Source organism: Rhinolophus ferrumequinum, chromosome 23 (genome assembly GCF_004115265.2).
Source record: "Rhinolophus ferrumequinum isolate MPI-CBG mRhiFer1 chromosome 23, mRhiFer1_v1.p, whole genome shotgun sequence".
Lineage (NCBI taxonomy): Eukaryota > Metazoa > Chordata > Mammalia > Chiroptera > Rhinolophidae > Rhinolophus > Rhinolophus ferrumequinum.
The window spans coordinates 34,183,456-34,203,453 of NC_046306.1; the positions used below are offsets into that span (position 1 = coordinate 34,183,456).

General features: G+C 40.6%; 1 protein-coding gene across 4 annotated transcripts in view; it reads left to right on the top strand.

Moving 5' to 3' along the window:
- Nucleotides 1-19,504, top strand: part of NDUFAF5 (NADH:ubiquinone oxidoreductase complex assembly factor 5) — a 48,593-nt gene extending 29,089 nt beyond the window's left edge. The window contains exons 8-11 of one of the 4 annotated variants that reach the window (XR_004421816.1): nt 604-664; nt 6,358-6,448; nt 8,836-8,919; nt 9,654-9,688. Coding sequence is in view for 2 of the 4 variants with exons in the window: in XM_033094829.1 (XP_032950720.1) it covers nt 604-664; nt 8,836-8,919; nt 9,654-9,736; nt 9,891-9,983 (321 nt within the window). In the remaining 2 variants the exon portion in view is untranslated. Of the gene's footprint in view, nt 1-603; nt 665-6,357; nt 6,449-8,824; nt 8,920-9,653; nt 9,737-9,890; nt 10,002-18,256 lie in introns of those variants that run through there. The other 3 variants (XM_033094830.1, XM_033094829.1, XR_004421817.1) reach the window with 3 other exon arrangements.
- Nucleotides 19,505-19,998: the final 494 nt, after the last annotated feature.

Here is a 19,998-nt window from a genome sequence, read left to right on the forward strand (position 1 = left end):
ATGGAGATGGAAAAACAAATGCTTGCTAAACAAATGTTAGCTATGTCTTAGAGAGAGTAGGACACAGAAAGGTCTTTGGTCTTCAAATCCTGTCGAATTACCCCTACCACACCTAGCCCATATTCTTCATAGATATCTGTGTTGATAGTGGGCAACCTGAGCCTAAATTCTTTTAGGCAGTTAAGGGTAAAAAACTCTTTCTTAAAAATAATCAGCCTAAATTAATTCTCATTCCAAAGAAACAAATTTTGAGGTGGGAAAATCCTGCTCCCCTACAGTATCCTGGAAGAGTTTTTAGGCTTGAAAAAGAGGGTAATGGTTTGTAGAGTGCAGAATAGACTTATTCTGTGTTGTTCCCAATGAGAGAACTAGATCCAGTTGATGGAGTTTTAGGAAGAGTTCTCTTAAAATGGTGAATATTTATTCTGCAATTTGAATTCTTCATAAATCAAGCATAAGACAGATGACATCTGTGAAGAATATTGTAGAGAAGATTCTTGCTTACCATGAGAGATTGGTCTGGGTAATCTCTATGGCCTGTTTTCGAATCTGGATTTTTTTCTGATGAATGTCAAACAGGTACTTCTTTTTCTTTATAAATAGGACACTGATGAAATTCAAGTTAACTATCCTGGAATGTTTGAATTGATGGAAGATTTACAAGGTAAGGCACTTTAAAGCATTTTCAGATTCTATTTGAGAGTCGTATTTTGAGAGCAACTCTATGGCAAGCATAGGGGCTAAGCACTAGGAATACAGTGGTGAGGAGAAAGCAGGCTATCTTCATGGAGCTTATAATATAAAATGGACGCGGCAAGCATCCAGCACCTGCCACAAAGATAAATGTTAAGTTAGAATTGTGATAAGTGCTATGAAGTAGAGGTAGATAGTGCTGGGACTGCCTATGAAAGGATGGCAGGACTTTCTTGAAGGGTGCATTTGAGTGTGATAGAACACATCAGTGACTTTCTCCAGCAACAGGTGGGAGCTCAGGTCCAGGCACAAGAGAGCAGGTAGTTGGGTTAGTGTAGGATTGGGTTTGTGATGGAGTAGGTCCTGGTCTGAGAGATCTGAGAGAGTCGACAAAGCCTTGTCTGAAGAAGTGGTGATTGTGCTCCAAAAAAGGAAGATGAGCTACCTCGGTGAAGAGGGGAGGGAAGTGCGCCCCAGGCAAGGAGAGCATGTGCAAAGGCCCTGTTGTAAGAAAGAGCCTGGCAAGAACTGAAAGGACAGTTTGGCTAGAATACAGGGAGTAAAAAGAAGATTAAATGATTAAATCGGTTGGATAAATGGGGGCCAGAGATCATGCAGTATGGTCTTACAGTCCGTGTTAAGATTGTTGGTCTCTATTTTAAAATGCCCTTTGAGGTATTTTCGTGGGGATAGGGAAGAGGGTTCAGGTATCAGATTTGTATTTTGAAAAGAATGGATTGGCAAATAAACTAGTCGAGAGACGTGTGGTGGTAAAGCTCTGTGAGAAATGATGGTAATTTGGGCTAAGATGGTGGCAGTGGAGACAAAGAGAAGTGAATGGATTCTAGAGGTATTTAGGAGGTAAATTGGACAGTTCTTGCTGGTGGATTACATGTGGCTGATGAAGGAGGGTGACGTTTCAAACATAACTGCTGAGTTTCTAGCTCATATAACCAGATAGGTGGTACTCTTCACTGATAGAGGAAACCAACTATGGGCAGGGACAGTTCTTGAGTTCACATTTGGATATGTTGGGTTTGAAGTGGTTTTGAAATATCTAAGAGGAGATGTCAAGGAGGCAGATGGGCTTGGAGGAGGCAACTGGCCTGGTTAAAATTGTGATTTGCAATAGGTGGTATTTCAAGTAATTGCTTAGAGTGAGAACATAGAGTAAGAAGAGAAAGTGGCTGGGTACTGAGCCTTTAGGAACCTAACGTTCCTAAGCCTTTAGGAACTTAACGACTGCATAAAAAGATGAGCCTACAAAGAAACTAAGAAAAGATTAGCTAGCAAAGTGGTAAGGAGAAACAACAGGAAAATATAGTATTATCTAAACTAAGGGAAAGTTCAAGACAAATGGAACCTAAAATATTTAAAACAGGTAACACTCAAAAACATCAAATGCTGCTGAGAAGCGAGGTATGGACTGGAAAAAACGTCCATTAGATTTAGGAGCAAGAAGGTTATGGTGACAGTCTTGAGAGCCGTTTTGTTGGAGTGATGGGAGTAGAAGTAATGGGTAGGATGAGACCTGAGTGGAAGGTGAGGTCAAGAAGTTTGTGAAGAAGAGGTGAGAGATGGAAAGGTTAGAGGTGTCAGAGGGGAAGATGGAATAGGAGATGGGATGAGGTGTTTTTTTGTTTGTTTGTTTGTTTTCTGTCTTAAGATTTTAATTTCTTTAAGTGCTGATTGGAAGAATCTAAGTGCTTCCATAGAAGTGACTCTAGAAGAGAGAAGGGATGATCGATGTGTCGGGTTCCTGAGAAGGTGGAAGGGGGATGAGGTACCAAGGCTGGAGGAGGATTGGCCTTGGATAAAGGGGTGGGCCAGACAGACCTAGAAGGAAGGGAGGAAGGATAGTGCCAAAGACATCGGTGCTTATGTTTAATAGCGGGAAGCTTCCATCTAAGGGATCAAACAGAGTAGTGTCATATACTGAGAGTGAAAGGGTCAAAGGTTTGAGAATTGAGTGGAGATAATTTGAAATAGTCGTTGTAGGGACTAGGAAGGTGAAGTGATCAGAGGAAGTTACAGAATTTGAAGGGTGAATTTGAAGTTGGTCAAATATACCTATGACTTTCTCTAACGACAGTTGGCAGCTTGGGACGAAGAACAAAACAGATAGTTGGGTCAGTTTGGGTTGCGGTTTTGCTAGTTGAGAGTGACAAAAAGACAAAGGCAGAAGATAAGAGTGTAATTGAAATTATAGGCCAAAGAAGCTAAGAACTGGTTAATAGATTGGGAGGAAGCAGAGGAGATGTGCACAAGTGATCCCAAGGTGGTCAGAGAATGATCATGGTTGAAATACCTGAACACATTTGAAGGACAGGAGAATATGGCCAGAAAATGGGATGTTTGAATTGATGATTTGGGAAGTAAAGTGATAACTTGGTCCAGGACATGTTACAGGTGTGGTGGCACAGTTGAGGTAATAGAGAAGTCCAGTAGTGGTGAGGAGACTAAAAAATCTTAGAGGCCGTGGTACTTGACAGTTATTAAATTGAAGTCACCCATGGTGGTGTCAGGAATTGGGGTACAGAGAGAAACTGAACCAGGTGGCACACGCTTTGATGAATGAGGGGAGGGATTGGGACCCTGATGTCTGACAGCAAGCAGGAGTAGGGGAGGGTTCCGGCCACATGGTGTGGGTCTCAGCAGGGCAAAGGTTTTTAATAGAGAAGGAATGGCCTGGAAGAGTCTTTGAGCAGCACCAACTACAGACCCTACCTCTCAGCCACGAAAGAGGTGAGGTATGCAGATATACTCATCTAACATTGAGAGGGCTACTGGAGAATGATTTTCTCAAAAGACAGCCTCAGCTTACCTCAGTGAGTATTGGTGAGCTTTGATTTTTTTTTATTCCACAGTCTCATGGCATAAACAGTGTTGATGAATAGGAGAAGCCGAACAGATTATAAACATGTGTTCTGTGAAACCACAACTGTATTTCCCCAAGGGAGCCTTAATTTGGATCTTGAAAAAGAGGATTATAAAAATACTTTGTTTACAGATGTATAGTTTGTTTTGTGAGTTTTGTTGTACTTGCTTCTCTCAATAGCCCTCTGGTAACTACTTCATGTCTGTGTGACAAGTGAAAAACCTTAGATTCAAAGAGAACGCTTGCCTCTTAGTGGAAGAATTAGGTGCCCAACTCTTGCCTTGACTCCTGCACTGGAACTCTCTTACCTGATTCTACTGCTTCTTGTAGCTACCCATTTGTAACAGGACCATTTTACCCATCGTCCAGCCTCCTTTGAGTATTACAAGGGGAAAGATTTGTAGCTGAAAACTTACTGTTGTAGTCATTTTTTTTTTTTATTGGGGAAGAGGAACAGGACTTTATTGGGGAACAGTGTATACCTCCAGGACTTTTTTCCAAGTTAAGTTCTTGTCCTTTCAATCTTAGTTGTGGAGAGTGCTGTTCAGCTTCAAGTTGTTGTCCTTTCAGTCTTAGTTGTGGAGGATGCAGCTCAGCTCCAGGTCCAGTTGCCGTTGCTAGTTGCAGGGACCATCCCTTGCGGGAGTTGAACCGGTAACCTTGGGGTTGAGAGGACATGATCCAACCAACAGCCATCCGGGAGCTTAGCGGCAGCTCAGCTCAAGGTGCCGTGTTCAATCTTAGTTGCAGGGGGCAGAGCCCACCATCCCTTGTGGGAGTCGAGGAATTGAACTGTCAACCTTGTGGTTGAGAGCCTACTGGCCTATGTGGGAATCAAACCGGCAGCCTTCAGAGTTAGGAGCATGGAGCTCTAACCACCTGAGCCACCGGGCCGGCCCTGTTGCAGTCACTCTTAATTCATTAAAATTTAATACAGTATTGGCAGCCTTAGCATGCATGCCCAAGATGACAGGGGACCAAGAGTAAATCACACACTTCCTCCTAAGCAGTTGGCTCCCCCAATGTGATCACAGAGCCTCTTCATCCAACGGCTTGAGAGATGGTGGTGGGCTGGTAATTTACCATTCAGACTGTAATGATAAAAATATTTTTCAAATACAGCATTTATTTTTGTTACCTAATAAGTGCTGTGCTCATGATTCATTTCAAGAAAGAAAAGAGAAAGAGACTAGAAATCAGACCTATCATTTGGAAGAGGTTGCTGCCCACTGATTTAAAAATACAGTACTTTGTGTTAGGTGCAATTCTGTGAGGCTTCCTAATATCCTAATTTTATAGATGAGCAAATTGAGACATTGAGAAGTTAAGTATCTTGTCCATGGTCACACTAAATCTGGAGTTATGATTTGAATCAAGAGTCCTATACTGCAAACTTGATCTGTGTGTGTGTGGGTTTTTTTTCATGGAAGCTAAATAGATGTTAGTAAATTGCACTAATCCTAACTGTATAGCTGCTTGTATTTTTAACACTATTCAAACGAAGGTAGAGAGTATTTCCAGCCCCCAGAAGGTTGCCTTATGTCCCCTCCCAGTTGATAATCTGGGTTTTAAATCAGTCATTATTTTGAGGAACTGTTGCCTTTTATTTACCTTTAAGAGGTTTTGCCAGTGCTTTTCTTATTTTTATTATAAAACCTTTTACACAAATAATGTGTTTTAGTCTTAAATTTTTCTTATCTTTGGGAGGATTAAGAGGAATTATCTAAAGATAACTTGTAAAAGTGATATTTAACGAAGTAGATAAAAACATTAACTGGTTGATTTTATATTCTTTCACTTACCATTTATTGAGCATCTGCCATGTACCACCCACTGAGCAAACGATGGAAACACATAGTTCCTGATCTCAGGGAGCTTATGCTCTATTAGAGAAACACAGAGAGACGATATAGACAGAAAGTGCATTTAACTGTAGAATGAGATTCTTGTTTTTTAAAGTACAGGGAGAGATTCAAGAGTAAAAGCCCCTACATCTGCTTAGGGAGTCAGGGATGCTTTTGCAGAAGACGCAGCACCTAAGCTAAAATGAGTTTGCCAGGAGAATGAAGGGGGATGAGTGCAGGTTTTGTGGGTGTGTGTGTCGAGGGGGTGGGCATTGCATTCCAGGCCACAGAAACGGCCTGGGTAAAATTGCAGAGATGTAAGAGGATACACACTTCTTTCCCTTTCCCAATTAAGGAACCGTACCTTAATTCAATATTGCTTAAACATGTAGAATGGGGAAATGATGATAAATGACGCAGGATAGTCTATCAGAGGCTTCTAGATTTTATCAGGTGAGCCTAGTAGTGTCTTGGAAGAATTTAGCACAGAGGAGAGACCATCAGATTAGAGTGTTAGAGAGCTCATCCTCCAGCATTGTTCATGAGCTTATTTTATGAGGAAGATAAGACTAGGTAGATCTTCCATAGTTAACTTGTTATGCGTGAGGAAATTGAGGCACAGAGAGAAGTAACTGGCTCAAGGTGATGTATTTAGTAAATGGGAGAGCCAGGATTTAAACCCAGTGTAGCAGCCTGACTCAGATCCTGAAATCTCAAGTCTTCTTGTGGTGGAAAGGTCAGAGGCAGCTAAGATGGAAAGAAGAGTGGTGAGGGGATGAATGGAGGAGGGGAGGGGCTTGGGAGACTTCCAGGTGTGTGGCTTTGCAGACTGGAGTATGGTGTTACCTTCAAATTGGTTTTTGGTATTTTCATTGCATTGCACCTTTTTTCTTGATGGTTGTGGTATTTCTCATTTAAGCTGCCATTATTATTAATTCACAGAAAAAAAGTCAAGAATGTTGACCTAATTTTACAAAACAAGTTGTATGTCAGCGATGAATGCATTTTTGGAGGCTTTCACAGTACTTTTAAGGTAAGTTCAGTTATTTTTTTTTTTCAGACAATACTCAGTATTGTGCCTTGCATACCATAATAAATTAGATATTTTTATAAGCAGTTGAACTTGACCTTAAAAATACTGTGAGAGTCTTAAACAGTTGCCTACTTTCCAGATTTCTCTGTTATCCCAAAACCCAGAGCTGATCCCCAAATGTGTTTCCCAGGTGGTCTCCAGTAAAGGTCCACCAGGATGCATTATGAAGTGCTATCATTCCATTTTGAAGATAACAAAACTGCGTTTAATAGAGGTTTATGACTTTGCCCCAGGTTATGTAAGGGTCAGAACTGGGATTACGACCCCAATGTCTACACTCTTTGTGTCACATCACAGTGCTTCTGCAGGGTGAAGGAAAGTTCAATATGGCCGTGAACTTCCCTTACGAGGGAAGGGTGGGCTGCCCTAGCAGGACAGTTACTGACTATGCTATCTATACAGCAGTGCATCTGAATTTCTGTGTCAGAAAGAGCATTATGCCTAAGTCAGACCGAGGTCAAACCTCAGAAAGAGCATTATGCCTCCTAGCCTTAATTAGTTTATCCTAATAACAATTATTTAGAAGGCATTTCATTATGAAATTTCGTAGAAATGCATTAGGTATTGACATTAAAAAAAATTAAACCTGTTTTCCACTAGTGTTGCCTGTTACATAATGTAAGGGGAAGTTAAGCAGAAATGAAAGCACCAAAACCCTCATTAGCATAGAGTCCCATTTGACCTCCGGTCTCTTGATATAATTGATATTCACTATGTAGGAGAATGTTTTTAAATTCGATTATGTAATAGGTCTAAACTGTTAGCATTAGAAACCTTTAGAGATCGTCTAGTCTGGCCACCTTACAGACCCAGAGCTGGTGGTCTAAGATCAGCTCGTCTAAGCTGCTTCATGACAGCAAGAATAGGGCCTACCCTTATCTTCAGGAGGATTAACCTACTAGTTTATATGTCTGTTGTTCTTCATGCTTTGGGGCTGTTACACTCACAGGACGTGGGATGTTGCTTTTAGTATCAGAGATTCATTGTTTTAGGGAATAATAGGAATCTTTTGGGATTAGAGAGAAGAAAAAGTTTACTTATTACAGCTAATTTGTTGATTGTTTTCAATAAGGCCATTGAAAACTTGGGAGATAATTATTTTTAAAGTACTACAGAACCTTAATATTAGGAACTTTATTGGTTTCTTTTATGAAAGTAGAAAAACAAAACTAAGAAACTGATTTTTGATCATGTGGACAATAAATATAAAGTATCTTTATTTTTGAAATTCTTTTAATTTTGAGGACTTGTTTAAATGTGGCCTTTCAAACTAATTTTGTTTAAGTATACGCATAAAAGAAAATCAAATATACAACACTAATTTTTAATGAACAATAGAATAATATATTAACCTTAGCATTTAGCTATCAATTTGAAGAAATCTAAAAATAAATTTTAAAATACTAAGAAAAATGCCCCTGAAAAGAATGCACATCATTTTTTTCCTATTCTGGGATTAGTCAAGTATTGTAAAATCTGAAAACACAGCATAGCTTGGATACTGTCTAATGAGTCTATGGCGACAGAGTCCCAGAGAGCAGTTTCTAGGCTTTCAGCCTTGTGTGGGGGGCTGCTGGCTCGGTGGTGGTTGGCTGTTGGCTGTAGCCGGTTGGCCAATTGGTTGCTGATGTAACTGAGGTGACTGCGTAGGATGGTTGGCTGATTGGCAGGCAGAAAAAAGTGGACGGCGGATTGTGGATCGTGTGAATCCTACTTTGTGTGTCTCCCCCGGCCACTAGTGAGAATAGTGGTATGACTCCCCTATCTATGGCTCCGTGGGTGTTCCTTTTTGGCCTCACCATATCCTGCGTTCTTATGTGGGGAGTGGGAGCTGAGACCCTATGTGACACCCTGCATGACAGTCTTAAAGCCCTCTTGCAAGTTTCATGATCGTACTTCCGTATATGGCTTAGAAGGAGTGAGGCATTACAGCAGTGTCTTGCCTTCCTTCAAAGAGCAGCTAAAAGGGGATATAATGTGGCATCCTTGGGAACACACTTGCCAACATCTAATGACCCACCTAGAGGGCCAGTCACCTTGCTTTTACCCAGCTGACTTCCTTTAGACCATTGCTGGCAAGTACAGTGCTTATGGGCTTGCCTCCTGAAATTTGACTTCTTCACTTGTCCAGATGATTCAGGTAGTTTTGCCTTAGAGTCACTAAAGCCTAGCTACAGTCTGAGAGCAAAAGGAGATTATTTAAGTTATTTTACATGACTATTAGAGAATGAGATTAGGTTGGATGACATGGGGTTAGATCCGTGGTATTGATTGAACTGCTGGGATATTTGCTGTATTATCTAAAACTGCCTGTAGTGTATTTTTAGGTATGGGTGAGAGTAACTGTGCTTGGAATAGAAAAGCCCTGCTGCACCGGGACACAATGCTGGCGGCTGCTGCTGTGTATGGAGGTAAGGGCGCTGGCCATTCTCACACTGCCTCACTGGGGAACTTGTGCCCTGTCATGTTTACCCCTTAAAGGTGCCAGTGCTGCTTCCTTTCCTGTTGAGGCACCATCAGACTTCTTGCCTTTCCTTTCAAAACACAGATCCTGTAGCTCCATATCATTTTCCCAAACAGTTCTTACTCTTTCCGTACTGTCATTTTCTCAGGGTTGAGGATTTAAAAAAAAAAAAATTTCTTATTGGAGAATATTGGGGAACAGTGTGTTTTTCCAGGGCCCATCAGCTAGCTCCAAGTCATTGTCCTTCAATCCAGTTGTGCAGGGAGCAGCTCAGGTTCAAGTCCAGTCGCAGTTTTCAATCTTAGTTGCAGGGGGTGCAGCCCACCATCCCATGAGGGAATTGAATTGGCAACCTTGTTGAGAGCTCATGCTCTAAACAACTGAGCCATCCGGCCTCCCCTCTGGCAGCTCAGCTGCGGCTTGTTGTCTTCAATCTAATTGTGGAGGCCGCAGCTCACTGGCCCATGTGGGAATCGAACCGGCAACCCCGCCATTCAGAGCTCGCGCTCTAACCAACTGAGCTATCTGGCCACCAGGGTTGAGGATTTTTCATGTGAGGCATTCTCAGAATTATGGGAGTATCCTAATATCCATTTCTCTTTGGAAGACATGACTTTTATTGAGCAGATTATTTTTCCTCCTTGCATTGTTTCAGACTTTAACCATTACCTGTCTTTATAGAAATGTACAGAAATGAGGATGGTTCAGTACCTGCGACATATCAGATCTATTACATGATAGGATGGAAATATCATGATTCACAGGTAACATTATTACGATAAATTACTTTTCTTAGTGGGTTCATGTTTCCATTTGCTTTTTATTATTTATTTACTTAGGGTGGGGGATTTTTAAAAAATACAATTCAGCCTTAGAGGTATAATTTATCTGTTTCTAATATCTTTATCTTATTTTCAGGCAAGACCAGCTCAAAGAGGTTCGGCAACTGTGTCATTTGGAGAGTTAGGAAAAGTAAACAATCTTATATCACAGGAGAAAAAATCAAAATAAATATTTTATTCAATGTTAATGTAGTCCAGAATTTTCATCAGAGATAGGTAACTTTCACATCTAAAATTGTTACATTTTGAAGCAAGAAGCAATATATTAACTATTTACTAACAGATTTTTTAAATAATTAAAATAACCTAATAGTACACTCTATTTAGTAACCATTTCAGTTTCACATGGTTTCTGTTTTCACACAGATACTGTATCTAGTCATTTGAGTGCTTTATTTGCAGATTCAGCCCAAAAGCAAGAAGATATTTCTCTGAAAAATCCACAGATATGTTCATATATATAAGTCAGTGACTTGGTGGAAAAAATTATACATGCTGACATTTTGTGCCATTTTTCTCCTTCTGGTCTTTTTGTTGTTTCCCTACGAGGATCATAGCGTGAAGATGAGCAAAAGGACAAGTTGGTAGATTCTCTAGAGTTCTGGCTCTTTTAGAATAAAAACAGACTTTTTATAATGACTAAGATAGTTAAGCCAAAAATGATTTGTGACATTGGCATTCTTTGTCATGAAGAGAACAGATGTTTATGTACCTCTCCACAGCTATTACATAGTTTTGTACTTTAGAAGAGTGTATATGTTTATTGAATCCTTCCTCGCTTTTTTTTAAAGCATCAGAATTCTAATCTTCTTTTTTACCTCCATGATCTGGGTGGGCCTCCCCTTAAGTAAGAAGAGAATATTTTAAATAAGGAGGCAAAATCGCATGTAAAAGTGGCAGCACAGTGATGAAAAGTGCTGTTTGTTGTTTCACTTTCCTTTGTCATTTCAGGCCTTGCCACTATTATTCTAATACAAGTTTACTGTCCCATTGCCATCTATCTAGTAGTGATAAAAATTATTTGGAAGCCATCAAGCTCAGACAGCTTAGTGTAGTTGGGGGATGGGGCAGTGGGGAAAGTGGTGATGGAAGCCGGGGAGATGGGCAACGCAGAGTGAGTGCCAGGAGTTTGCTCTCCTTCCTTTAATCGGGCAGGTCCCGGCCTCCTCTTCAGCCGTAGGTAAGTTATCACAGTGTGTGCTTCTCTCGCTTCCTGCCTTCCCCCCCCTACCATACGTGTACCAAGCTCTTCCTGGGTGGGGCTATGGCTTACCCCGTCCATATCACATAGTACTTTGCACAGTGTAGACATTCAGTTACATTGCGAATTGAATTAAATTATGTGAAAAACGAACTTTTTGAAAGACAAAGTTATAGTTAAACATCAAAGTTTTGTTGGAGAAAAAGAAATTACTCCTCTTGCTCTCGTCAGGTAGGAAATTCATCTATATTGGAAGTAAGGATACTGTCCGTAGCTTTTTGTTTTGTTTTTAACACAAAGGAAAAGAATACCTGGGAAATAGAATTTGGGAAAGGTTTTTTTTTTTTTTCCTTCAGTTTAATTTTCAGATTTTGAAGGGAGAAAATGAAAACCCCGTGTATTAAAGTACAAACTGTAGGAACAGATAAATTCCAGGTTGTCTGTGTTTCCGACAGGACATGTGTTTATAGGCATTAATATTTGTTTTTGAAAACTGAATACAAAAAACTGTTACATAGTTATTGCTGAGGAAAGGGACTGAAACTAGGTATGTCTGCGTCTGTCATCGTGTTTGAATGTCTGTCAGGGGTGCAGGAGGTAGGCAGAAACTAGGAGGAGACTTGTACTTTACATCTTTTGTCTTTCTGTAAATTCTGAAGTTTCTGACCAAGGCGATAACTGGTTTATTTCACGCCAACAGTGACTATGTGGACGGTGGGGTAGCGCTTGGGAGGAGTCTATACCGGGCTTTCAAAAGTAAGCTCTGATGATTTAAAAAAATAAAGGAAAGAAAAATGAACACAACTAATTGAGGACACTTTTGTGTAACATGAGTGACAGTAGTAAAATTACTATTTTTTTTATACTATCTGCTTGGAGTATCTATCAAGGTTTAATTGTTTGGAACCCTCAGGAAATTCATTTTTCTGAATAACTGGGTTTTCCAAATGATTAAGAGTTCATCCTTTCAAGCAAGAAAACTTTAAAAAATGTCTTATCAAAAATATTTCCAAAATATGTTACATTCTTAAACAGTGTACGGAACATAATTCTAACTCCACAGTTATTGTCATAAACTCAAGTTGTACAGCATTGTTTGTTCCTACACTGCCTGACCCCAGGAATCGTATGGTTTATTTTCCTGTCAGTTGTCAATCTCAATGGCTTGACAAAAATGAACTTTTTTGAGTCACTTCTTCTTGCCCCCCTCTGATCTGCTGTCAGATCAAAATTCAGATTGGAAGGTTTCTACAAGTAGTGTATAGGGTAGGAAAGAGCAGCGAGTTCTGGGAGGACTCTCCTTTGGAGTAAAATGCACAGGCTTTATTAACAAACGAGGATTGACAGCCATGTGCCAGGCTTCTAGTTCTGTGCTTTTTCAGTTGTCAATCTAACGAGCTTCACTGTGGACATTGGGACATCTGTTGGCTGCTGGGAAACTGGATTATTTCCTGATCCTTAGCAGTATTCCTCCAGGTTACTGGCCTGGAGAACTCCAGAACTGGCAGTGTGTATGAAAATTTATATATATAAACAAAGATTGTTTGCTTTATAGAAAGAATTTTTGCAGGATTTGTTGAGATGGAAGCTATCCACTCAAACCCTGTTGGTACCTTTTTTATCCACTAGGTGGAAACAATTATAGTATGACCTGTATTGAAGACATGTACAGTTTTTATCTTCGGTATATATCCCTTAAGAAAGGATGGAATAAAACTATTTTACCGTGGATTGCCTTTTGTGTAGGAAAGAAATGAATATTAATAAATATCTGAGGAAAATATTATATTAATAATATATTGTTAATATTAAAATATATTAATAATATATTATATTAAATGTTATATAATATTTATATAAATATATTAATTTAATTAATATGTTGATAATTAATATAATATATGATAATATAATAGTATATAATATATTAATTAATTAATATATTATAATAAATATATTATATTTAATATTATATAATATAATTATAATAATATTAATAAATATCTGAGGAAAAGGAGGATACTTGGTACAGTGATTATTATTTCTTCCTAAGTGATTTTAGTCTCTCTTGCCTAAGAAGAGATGTTATGAACTTTTTTGGGGTATGGGGTATTTTATTGTCGTCATTAATAATGTGAAGTTTATCTTCAGGAAACTTACCATAAGTAGACCTGCCCTTCCAGAAGTTGGTATACTTTAATTCCCTGTCTGGATACTTGACAAATACCTATCTTGCTGGTTTAAAAAAAATAAATTAGAAAATAATGGGAGGTACAGTGGGCACTAGTAAATTGTTAACAAATAAGGAAGTAATGCTTTGGTATCTAGTGGTTTTAAAACCTATCCAGAAATTCTTTGATCTGCTTCTCTCTAAAAGGCGGAGTTTTCGTCCTCTCCCTCTGAGTATAGGCTGAATTTAGTGATACCCTTCCAACAAATAGAATATGGAAGTGGTGGTGTGTCATTTATGGCCATGAAAGGTATTGCTTCCGTCTGTTGTCACTCACTCTGGGAAAGCCAGCTGGCGTTTCGTGAGGGTACTCCAGCAGCACAGTGGAGAGGAACTGGAGGTGAGGAACTCACAGCCGTGTGAGTGAGCCATCTTGGAAGCAGATCCTCCAACCCCAGTCTGTCTTCCTGATGACCGTGATCCCGGCTGACAGCTTGTCGGCAACCTCATGAGAGACCCTGAGCCAGAACTACCCACACGAGCCACTGCCAGATTTCTGACCTACAGAAGCTGTGAGATATTAAATGTTTGTTGTTTAAGCCACTATGTTTGGAGTAATTTGTCAATACAGCAATAGATAACTAATATGCTCTCTTTGGAAAAAGTTGGGTGTCCAGGATGTATCACTGAGTTGTTACTTTAAGTATAGAACATAGCTTGCTTATTTGAAATTATGTAAAGTCAACATAAATTATTAATACCATATTCCATTTGTTCTCAGGGGAAACTAGACCTGAGATATTTTTATTTTCAGGTTTGAGTCCATGGTATCTCAAAATAGAACTAACCTCCCAAGGAACATTTAATAGTCCTCAAATTTCATTTTCTAAGAATATTAGGATCAGTTTTCTGCAAGCCTGACTGGGGCTAGTCCAAAATGAAACCAGAGAACTTGAGAACACTCTGACCTTGAGAATTCAGTGAGCTAAACAACAGCACAGTTTCCTCAGTCAGTTCCCTTCCCTTTGGCGTTAGCTGTTGAGTTGCTGGCAACTTGATATCAGAATGGACTGTGGACACAGTGCACTTGTTACCAAGCTCTCAGACGCACATAGTGCTGTGGAAATAGTTTAGGGCCTTTTCAAAGCCAGAGGTGATCCTGTCTTGCTAGCCATTGCTAAAACCAGGCAAAGGTAAACTGCCTGCACGTTCCAAGTGGCAGATGTAGTCTGTCAGTCTCCAGACTCCAGAGTCCATGTACAAGAATCTCATGCATGTGCTCAGGATACCTGTTCTGCTTCCATCAAAGCCAACCCTGCAGAAGAATTATCAGGAGCACTTCCAGGTCTAAATGGGAGACTGGGGGAGAATTCCAAAGGAGGACTGGCCAGCTCTTGCCAAGAAAAACTGGAAGCAGAGGGAAGGGCAGGAGGAACTGGCAGTCAGGAGGTCTGGGTTTCAGCCTCGTCCTGTTGATTCCTAAGGCTCAGCCAAACTCCATCTCTCTGCCCTCAGGATTTTCATCTGTAAAATTACAGGTTTGGTACTCGGGCTCAAAGGAGGCCAGAGGCCTGCCACCCAAGTTCCTAAGGGGCTTTCCAAACAAAACGTTTCTACCTCCCTCCAGCTGGTAAAGAATCTTGGCCATAAGGAGCCCCTTTCACTGAGGGAAGCGTGGGACATCCCTCCATCATGCTATAGTGGGAAAATAGCTGTGAGCCATTGGGCAGGGTGATCACAGGAACATTCAGCCTGATCCTAGGACCTGCATCCCAAGACAGAAGTGGACAGGATTGCGTCCCATCGTTGCAACTTCTGAGACTCTGTGTTCATGTCTTGGGGACTTCATTTCCCTTTAGAGTTAACTTAAATTTCATCTGAGGAGTAGGTTCAAGAAAGTGAGCGCTGTGGTTTGCCTTGGGTCCCCTAGTCTTAAAAAGTGGTCTAGAGTGCATTATCGTTTTAAGTTGGGCTCCAGACTCTAACATATGCAGCATGGACTGCCTCCTGCATTTTCCATGGAAGATGACATTTTCCCATAGGCGCCAAGCATTCAGTATTTGGGAAGTGTTCCCTATTCTGCAGAAAGTTCCCAGTTATTTGTGCCGGTGATAAGGTCCTGAGTACAAGTCACACCTGAACAGGACATGCTCAGGCTTCCAGTGGCTGGAGGACCAAGTGAAGAAACAGATGTGAAAGTGCTTTGCGATCTCTAAGTCAGATGGTCTGCATCATTTCTTGAAAAGCCAGTTGAACAGTCGTTATTCCCAAAGGCAACTTCGTGTACCCTGTCCCAAGGTGTCATGAGTTGCTAAAGCCCTCCTTTTAAAGCTCAGCATTACACTCCTGCCAGGCAGTGTCCTAAAGCCTTTGATACTCATTCTTATTTCATCCTCAGCTCCTTCTGAGGTAGATGTTAGTACAATTATTCCCATTTTTCAGATGAAGAAATAGGCTCAGAGATTTTGTAATTTCTCCAGGGTCACATTAATAGCAGTTAGCATGTGACTTCAGTCCTGTATGTGACAAAGCTAGTGCAATTAACAATTTTTTTATGATGCCTTTTAGAGGTCAAAGCCTTCTAAGAACTGTAACTCTTTCCCTCTACTTCCTCCCTCCTGCCATAACCTTTGTCTGCCCCAAGTAGTGTATTAGAACCAGACAGGTGATTCCACCCCGTCTCCGATACATGTTCAGCCCGGTGATTCAATCTGTCCCTGCGGAGCAGACCAACTTCCAAACTCTTCTGGCTCTCTCTCACTCTAAGCTCAGTTGTCCTTTAAATTATCTTGCTCTCTTGTCCGGGGCTGTCTTGAACTTTTGTTAGTTCCATCTCCTTTAGCACCTTATACATTGTTTCCTCTCCAGGAGTTCCTTTTCAGCTAAAGTTTCAGCTCCTTGGAACTGGCACTACCAGAACCAGGATTCCGTCAGTTGCAGGGAAGGCCCAGGTGGAGTCACCCCCAGGCAGGCACTGGGTATCCCTGGGAGCACTGCAAAGAGCAGGAGACTGGAAAGACAGGCAACTGACATAAGGTACGTTCAGCTGCAAATTCCTAGGATCAGCCACTGGACGGGATTCAAGACGAGACTCTTCTTCCAGGGGACTCTGGGTATCAAGCCAAGCAGTTGGGCATAGATAACGGCCGGAATATAACTGCTGGTACTGGAAGACAGGGAAGGGCTTGGTCCTAGAGAATAAGATTGGACCCATGATGTGAGGTGAAAGCAGGGCCTGCAGCACCGCTGACTGCGTGTTACACTGTAGGATCGTAGGTCTTGAGTCCAGGCTAGACGTGCAGCTGTCATGAGACACCATGGTGGCGTGGTAAAATGATTAGCATGAGTTCTGAAATCAGACCCACTGAATCCCCTTCGCACCACCAACTAGCTTACCTTGCATGTTACTTAGCTACTGTGCAACAGGTCGTTCTTAGAAGCATTAATATAATACCTAGCAGAGAATAAGCATCACACTTGTTTCTTGGGCTTAGAAAGCCAAGCTCAGAAGATGCGTTAATGTCTGGTGCAATATCTCTTAAATTACAGAGTGTTAATAGATGTTAACAAAAGAAGGGGGTTGGAGCAGGGGGACAGAAGTTTGCAGAGGTAAATATGGTTGGAAAAGTTGGATTAAACAAAATTAAATGGGTATCTTTTTTTAACACTTCTCAGACCTCTAATATGCTCATGTTGTGAGTCTCCCAGAGGAGCCTATATTTTTTGGCATCTTCCAGAACTAATGACCCAATAAGCCTTTTATCAAGGAGCACCTTGCAACTGCTTGAACCTCTTTTGGTAAACATTAGCTTAGCACAATGCTAAGCATTGTAGCGGCTTGTTAAATTGAATAGTTTTAGGAAATCCTACATTCAGTTATAATCCACTCACCTGCAAAATTATTTATGAACTTTCTCAAGGCAGTCCAGTGCAGTGGTTAAGAGAATGGACTCTGGACCTGGTTGTCCTAGCTGTGTGGCCTTGGAAAAGTTACTTGACCCCAGCTTCCTCTTCTGTAAAAGAGGGAAGATGAGAGAGTATTCTCCCAGAGGTAATTGTGAAGATCAAATTAGTTAATCATACATTTGGTTAGAACAGTGCCTTGCACATAATAAGCGTGATACGTTAGCTATTATTCTAGACAGAATGAATTTTAGAGAAGCTTTCAAGAATTAATTACTACCTGCTATTGGAATACTAGCTTACCATTTTCCTACATAAAGTTCCGTTTCACTCACACAAGAAGATTAATAAACAGATACTGCTTGAAGTCACTGTCCCTTTTTTAAAAAAGAATAAATCACAGGACCTCAGACAACTATTTTGCCTCTGACAAAATCTAAATAGACCTCAAATACAAGAGATTTGTTTTAATGTTCTATTAGGTGAAGATTGAACGTTCCTTTTTTTTAGAGGCACTTTATCTTTACATAGACATTTTATGATTAACGAAATATAGAACAAGTTAGGATAACTCATTTCACACAAGCTCATATTACAGAAAATGTTTCCATAGTGAAACATAGGCACAAATGCTGGATGAAATTGATTGGGTGGCAAAAAAAAAAAAAACAAAAAAACAACCTAAGAATTAAATCTCACAACGTGAAAAATAATTCTATTCTTGCCACACATACAAAGATTTAAAAAAATAAATTTTTTTTCTGCTATAGACCTTAATTTTTCACCTGAGAGGCTTGATTGGAATTATAACACTTTGAAGTGTAAGACATCAGAGTAATTTTGTTTTACAGTAACCCAAGTCACAAAGGGACTGATTTGCCTGAGGTTACTACCTGGTGGTGGAGAGACAGGCCTAGGGGGTAGGTGCTCCAAAGTCTTGTCCTGTGGCCTGTGGCAGCTTCATGACATTTATGTAACCCCTGCAGAGCTGCCCAACTGCCCTGCCTCCCCTACTTAGGAGGTAGAGTCATGAAAAGTGTGGCAAGTAAACTTTGTAGAACTTCCCAGGGCAGCTCTCCATTACAAGGGCCTTTGGTAGAGAGTTCTTTGCAAAACCTAGAGTCTCCCTTTACACTGAATTTGTCTGGAATGAATTTCTGTGTTGCAGGTTACCGTTGACCTCAACCTGGGCTGCATGGTGAGGACTGAAAAAAATTCTGCTGTCTGGCTCCCATTCCCAGAGATTCTGGTTTAATTTGACCTCAGGAGTTTTATAGCTATAGATCCTCCTCCAGAGCAACAGCTTTCCCGAGGAGGAAAAACTGACTCACAGATAAACCCCATTTTACCCTTTCTCCTGTTGTAGTCAGGTAAAGGACTTCTGCTGCTGTGCTGGTTATCACTCATGGGTTGTGCACTTTGCGATGGGCTTGTGTTACAGAGGAAGACTGTGTCAGACTAGGCTGGGGGTGAAGAAAGCACAGGTTTGTCACTCAGTACTTATTGAGCACCTACTACATATGAGGCCCTGATACCTAGAGATGAGAAGCGCCTACTCGCCGCCCCCACAGAGCTCACAGCTGCGCTGACTGGAGAACACAGTGACGCTGACATTGTGCATGTTTTTGCAACCAAAAGTATTTTGACTGAGACTCAGTGAAGGCACTGTACAAATTAGGGCACCGCGGTCCTCCGATAAATAAGGCAGGGGCCCTGTCAGCTCTTCAGTGCGTGCAATAACACAGGCACTCTACTGTAGTTCGAGGTGGAATATGAGATACGCCAGAAGAGAGGTCTTACCAAAGCACCTTGGGAGTTCGGAGGAGAAAGAATGTGCAGTCTGTGTGTGGTGGGGGTGGGGCGCCCTCAGGGAAGGCTTCATTCCTTTTTGCAATCATTGCCCTAATTCACTGGGCACCTATGAGTTCCCAGCCACTGTGCCAGGTGCTGGGGTGTAAGGATGAAAGAGGCCCAGGCATTAGGGGCCTCCTGTCAAATGGAGCAGAACAATAAACAACAGGATTTCTTCAAATCTAAGGGCTATTCATTGTGAGTTGTCTCCTAATTTTGGAGATGTTAAAATTTAGAGAAAGATGAGAAAGATATATTTTAGAATTAATGAAATAAGTTAGTCATAGATAACGCAGAATGCTTACAATGGACTAGACACTGTCCTACGTGCTTCCACACAGCAGTTTTTACGTATTTAATAAAAGGCAATTATATGTAGTGACAAGTGGCTTACACTGAGTAGGCTTTTGGGAAACATGGTGAATAAACGAGGAAATGAATGAATGAATGAATATTAGAAGGATAACCATCTGTCCTCCACCCTTTCAAAACTGTAGTGTTATCAAGTGTTATTTAGTGTTACTGAGAGAGAGATGGCTAGGTAATGGTCCCATTCCGTATTTCTCTCCTTTTCCAGAATTGTCCCTGTTATTCATCCGTGTTTATTTTTCCTTATAAACTTTGGAAGTAACCTGCCTAGGTTAAAAAGCGTTCTGTTGGTAGTTATAATATTAAGGATGTATTATTATATTTAAAGATTAATTTAGGGATAATTAACGTCTATATTTTGGCAATTTCCTTTTCAAACACAAGGTATATTTTTCCATTTATTCAAATCTTATAGATAGTTGTTTAAATTATTATATTATTTCAGATTCCTCTTTTACAATCCTGGTCCTTTCTTTGACATTAATTAGGATAACTTGTCATCTTAAAGTTTGAAGAACCTTGAGAGAGAGCTAGGAGTCCTCATGCATTAATTAATTAATTAATCACCCATTTAAAAAGTATTTGAGACCAATTATGTGTAGTACTAGGTACTGAAGATACGGTGGTGAATAAAAAAAAATGATTCCTGCTCCCACCGAGTGTATTTAGTCCCAGCTTGGTTATTATCTC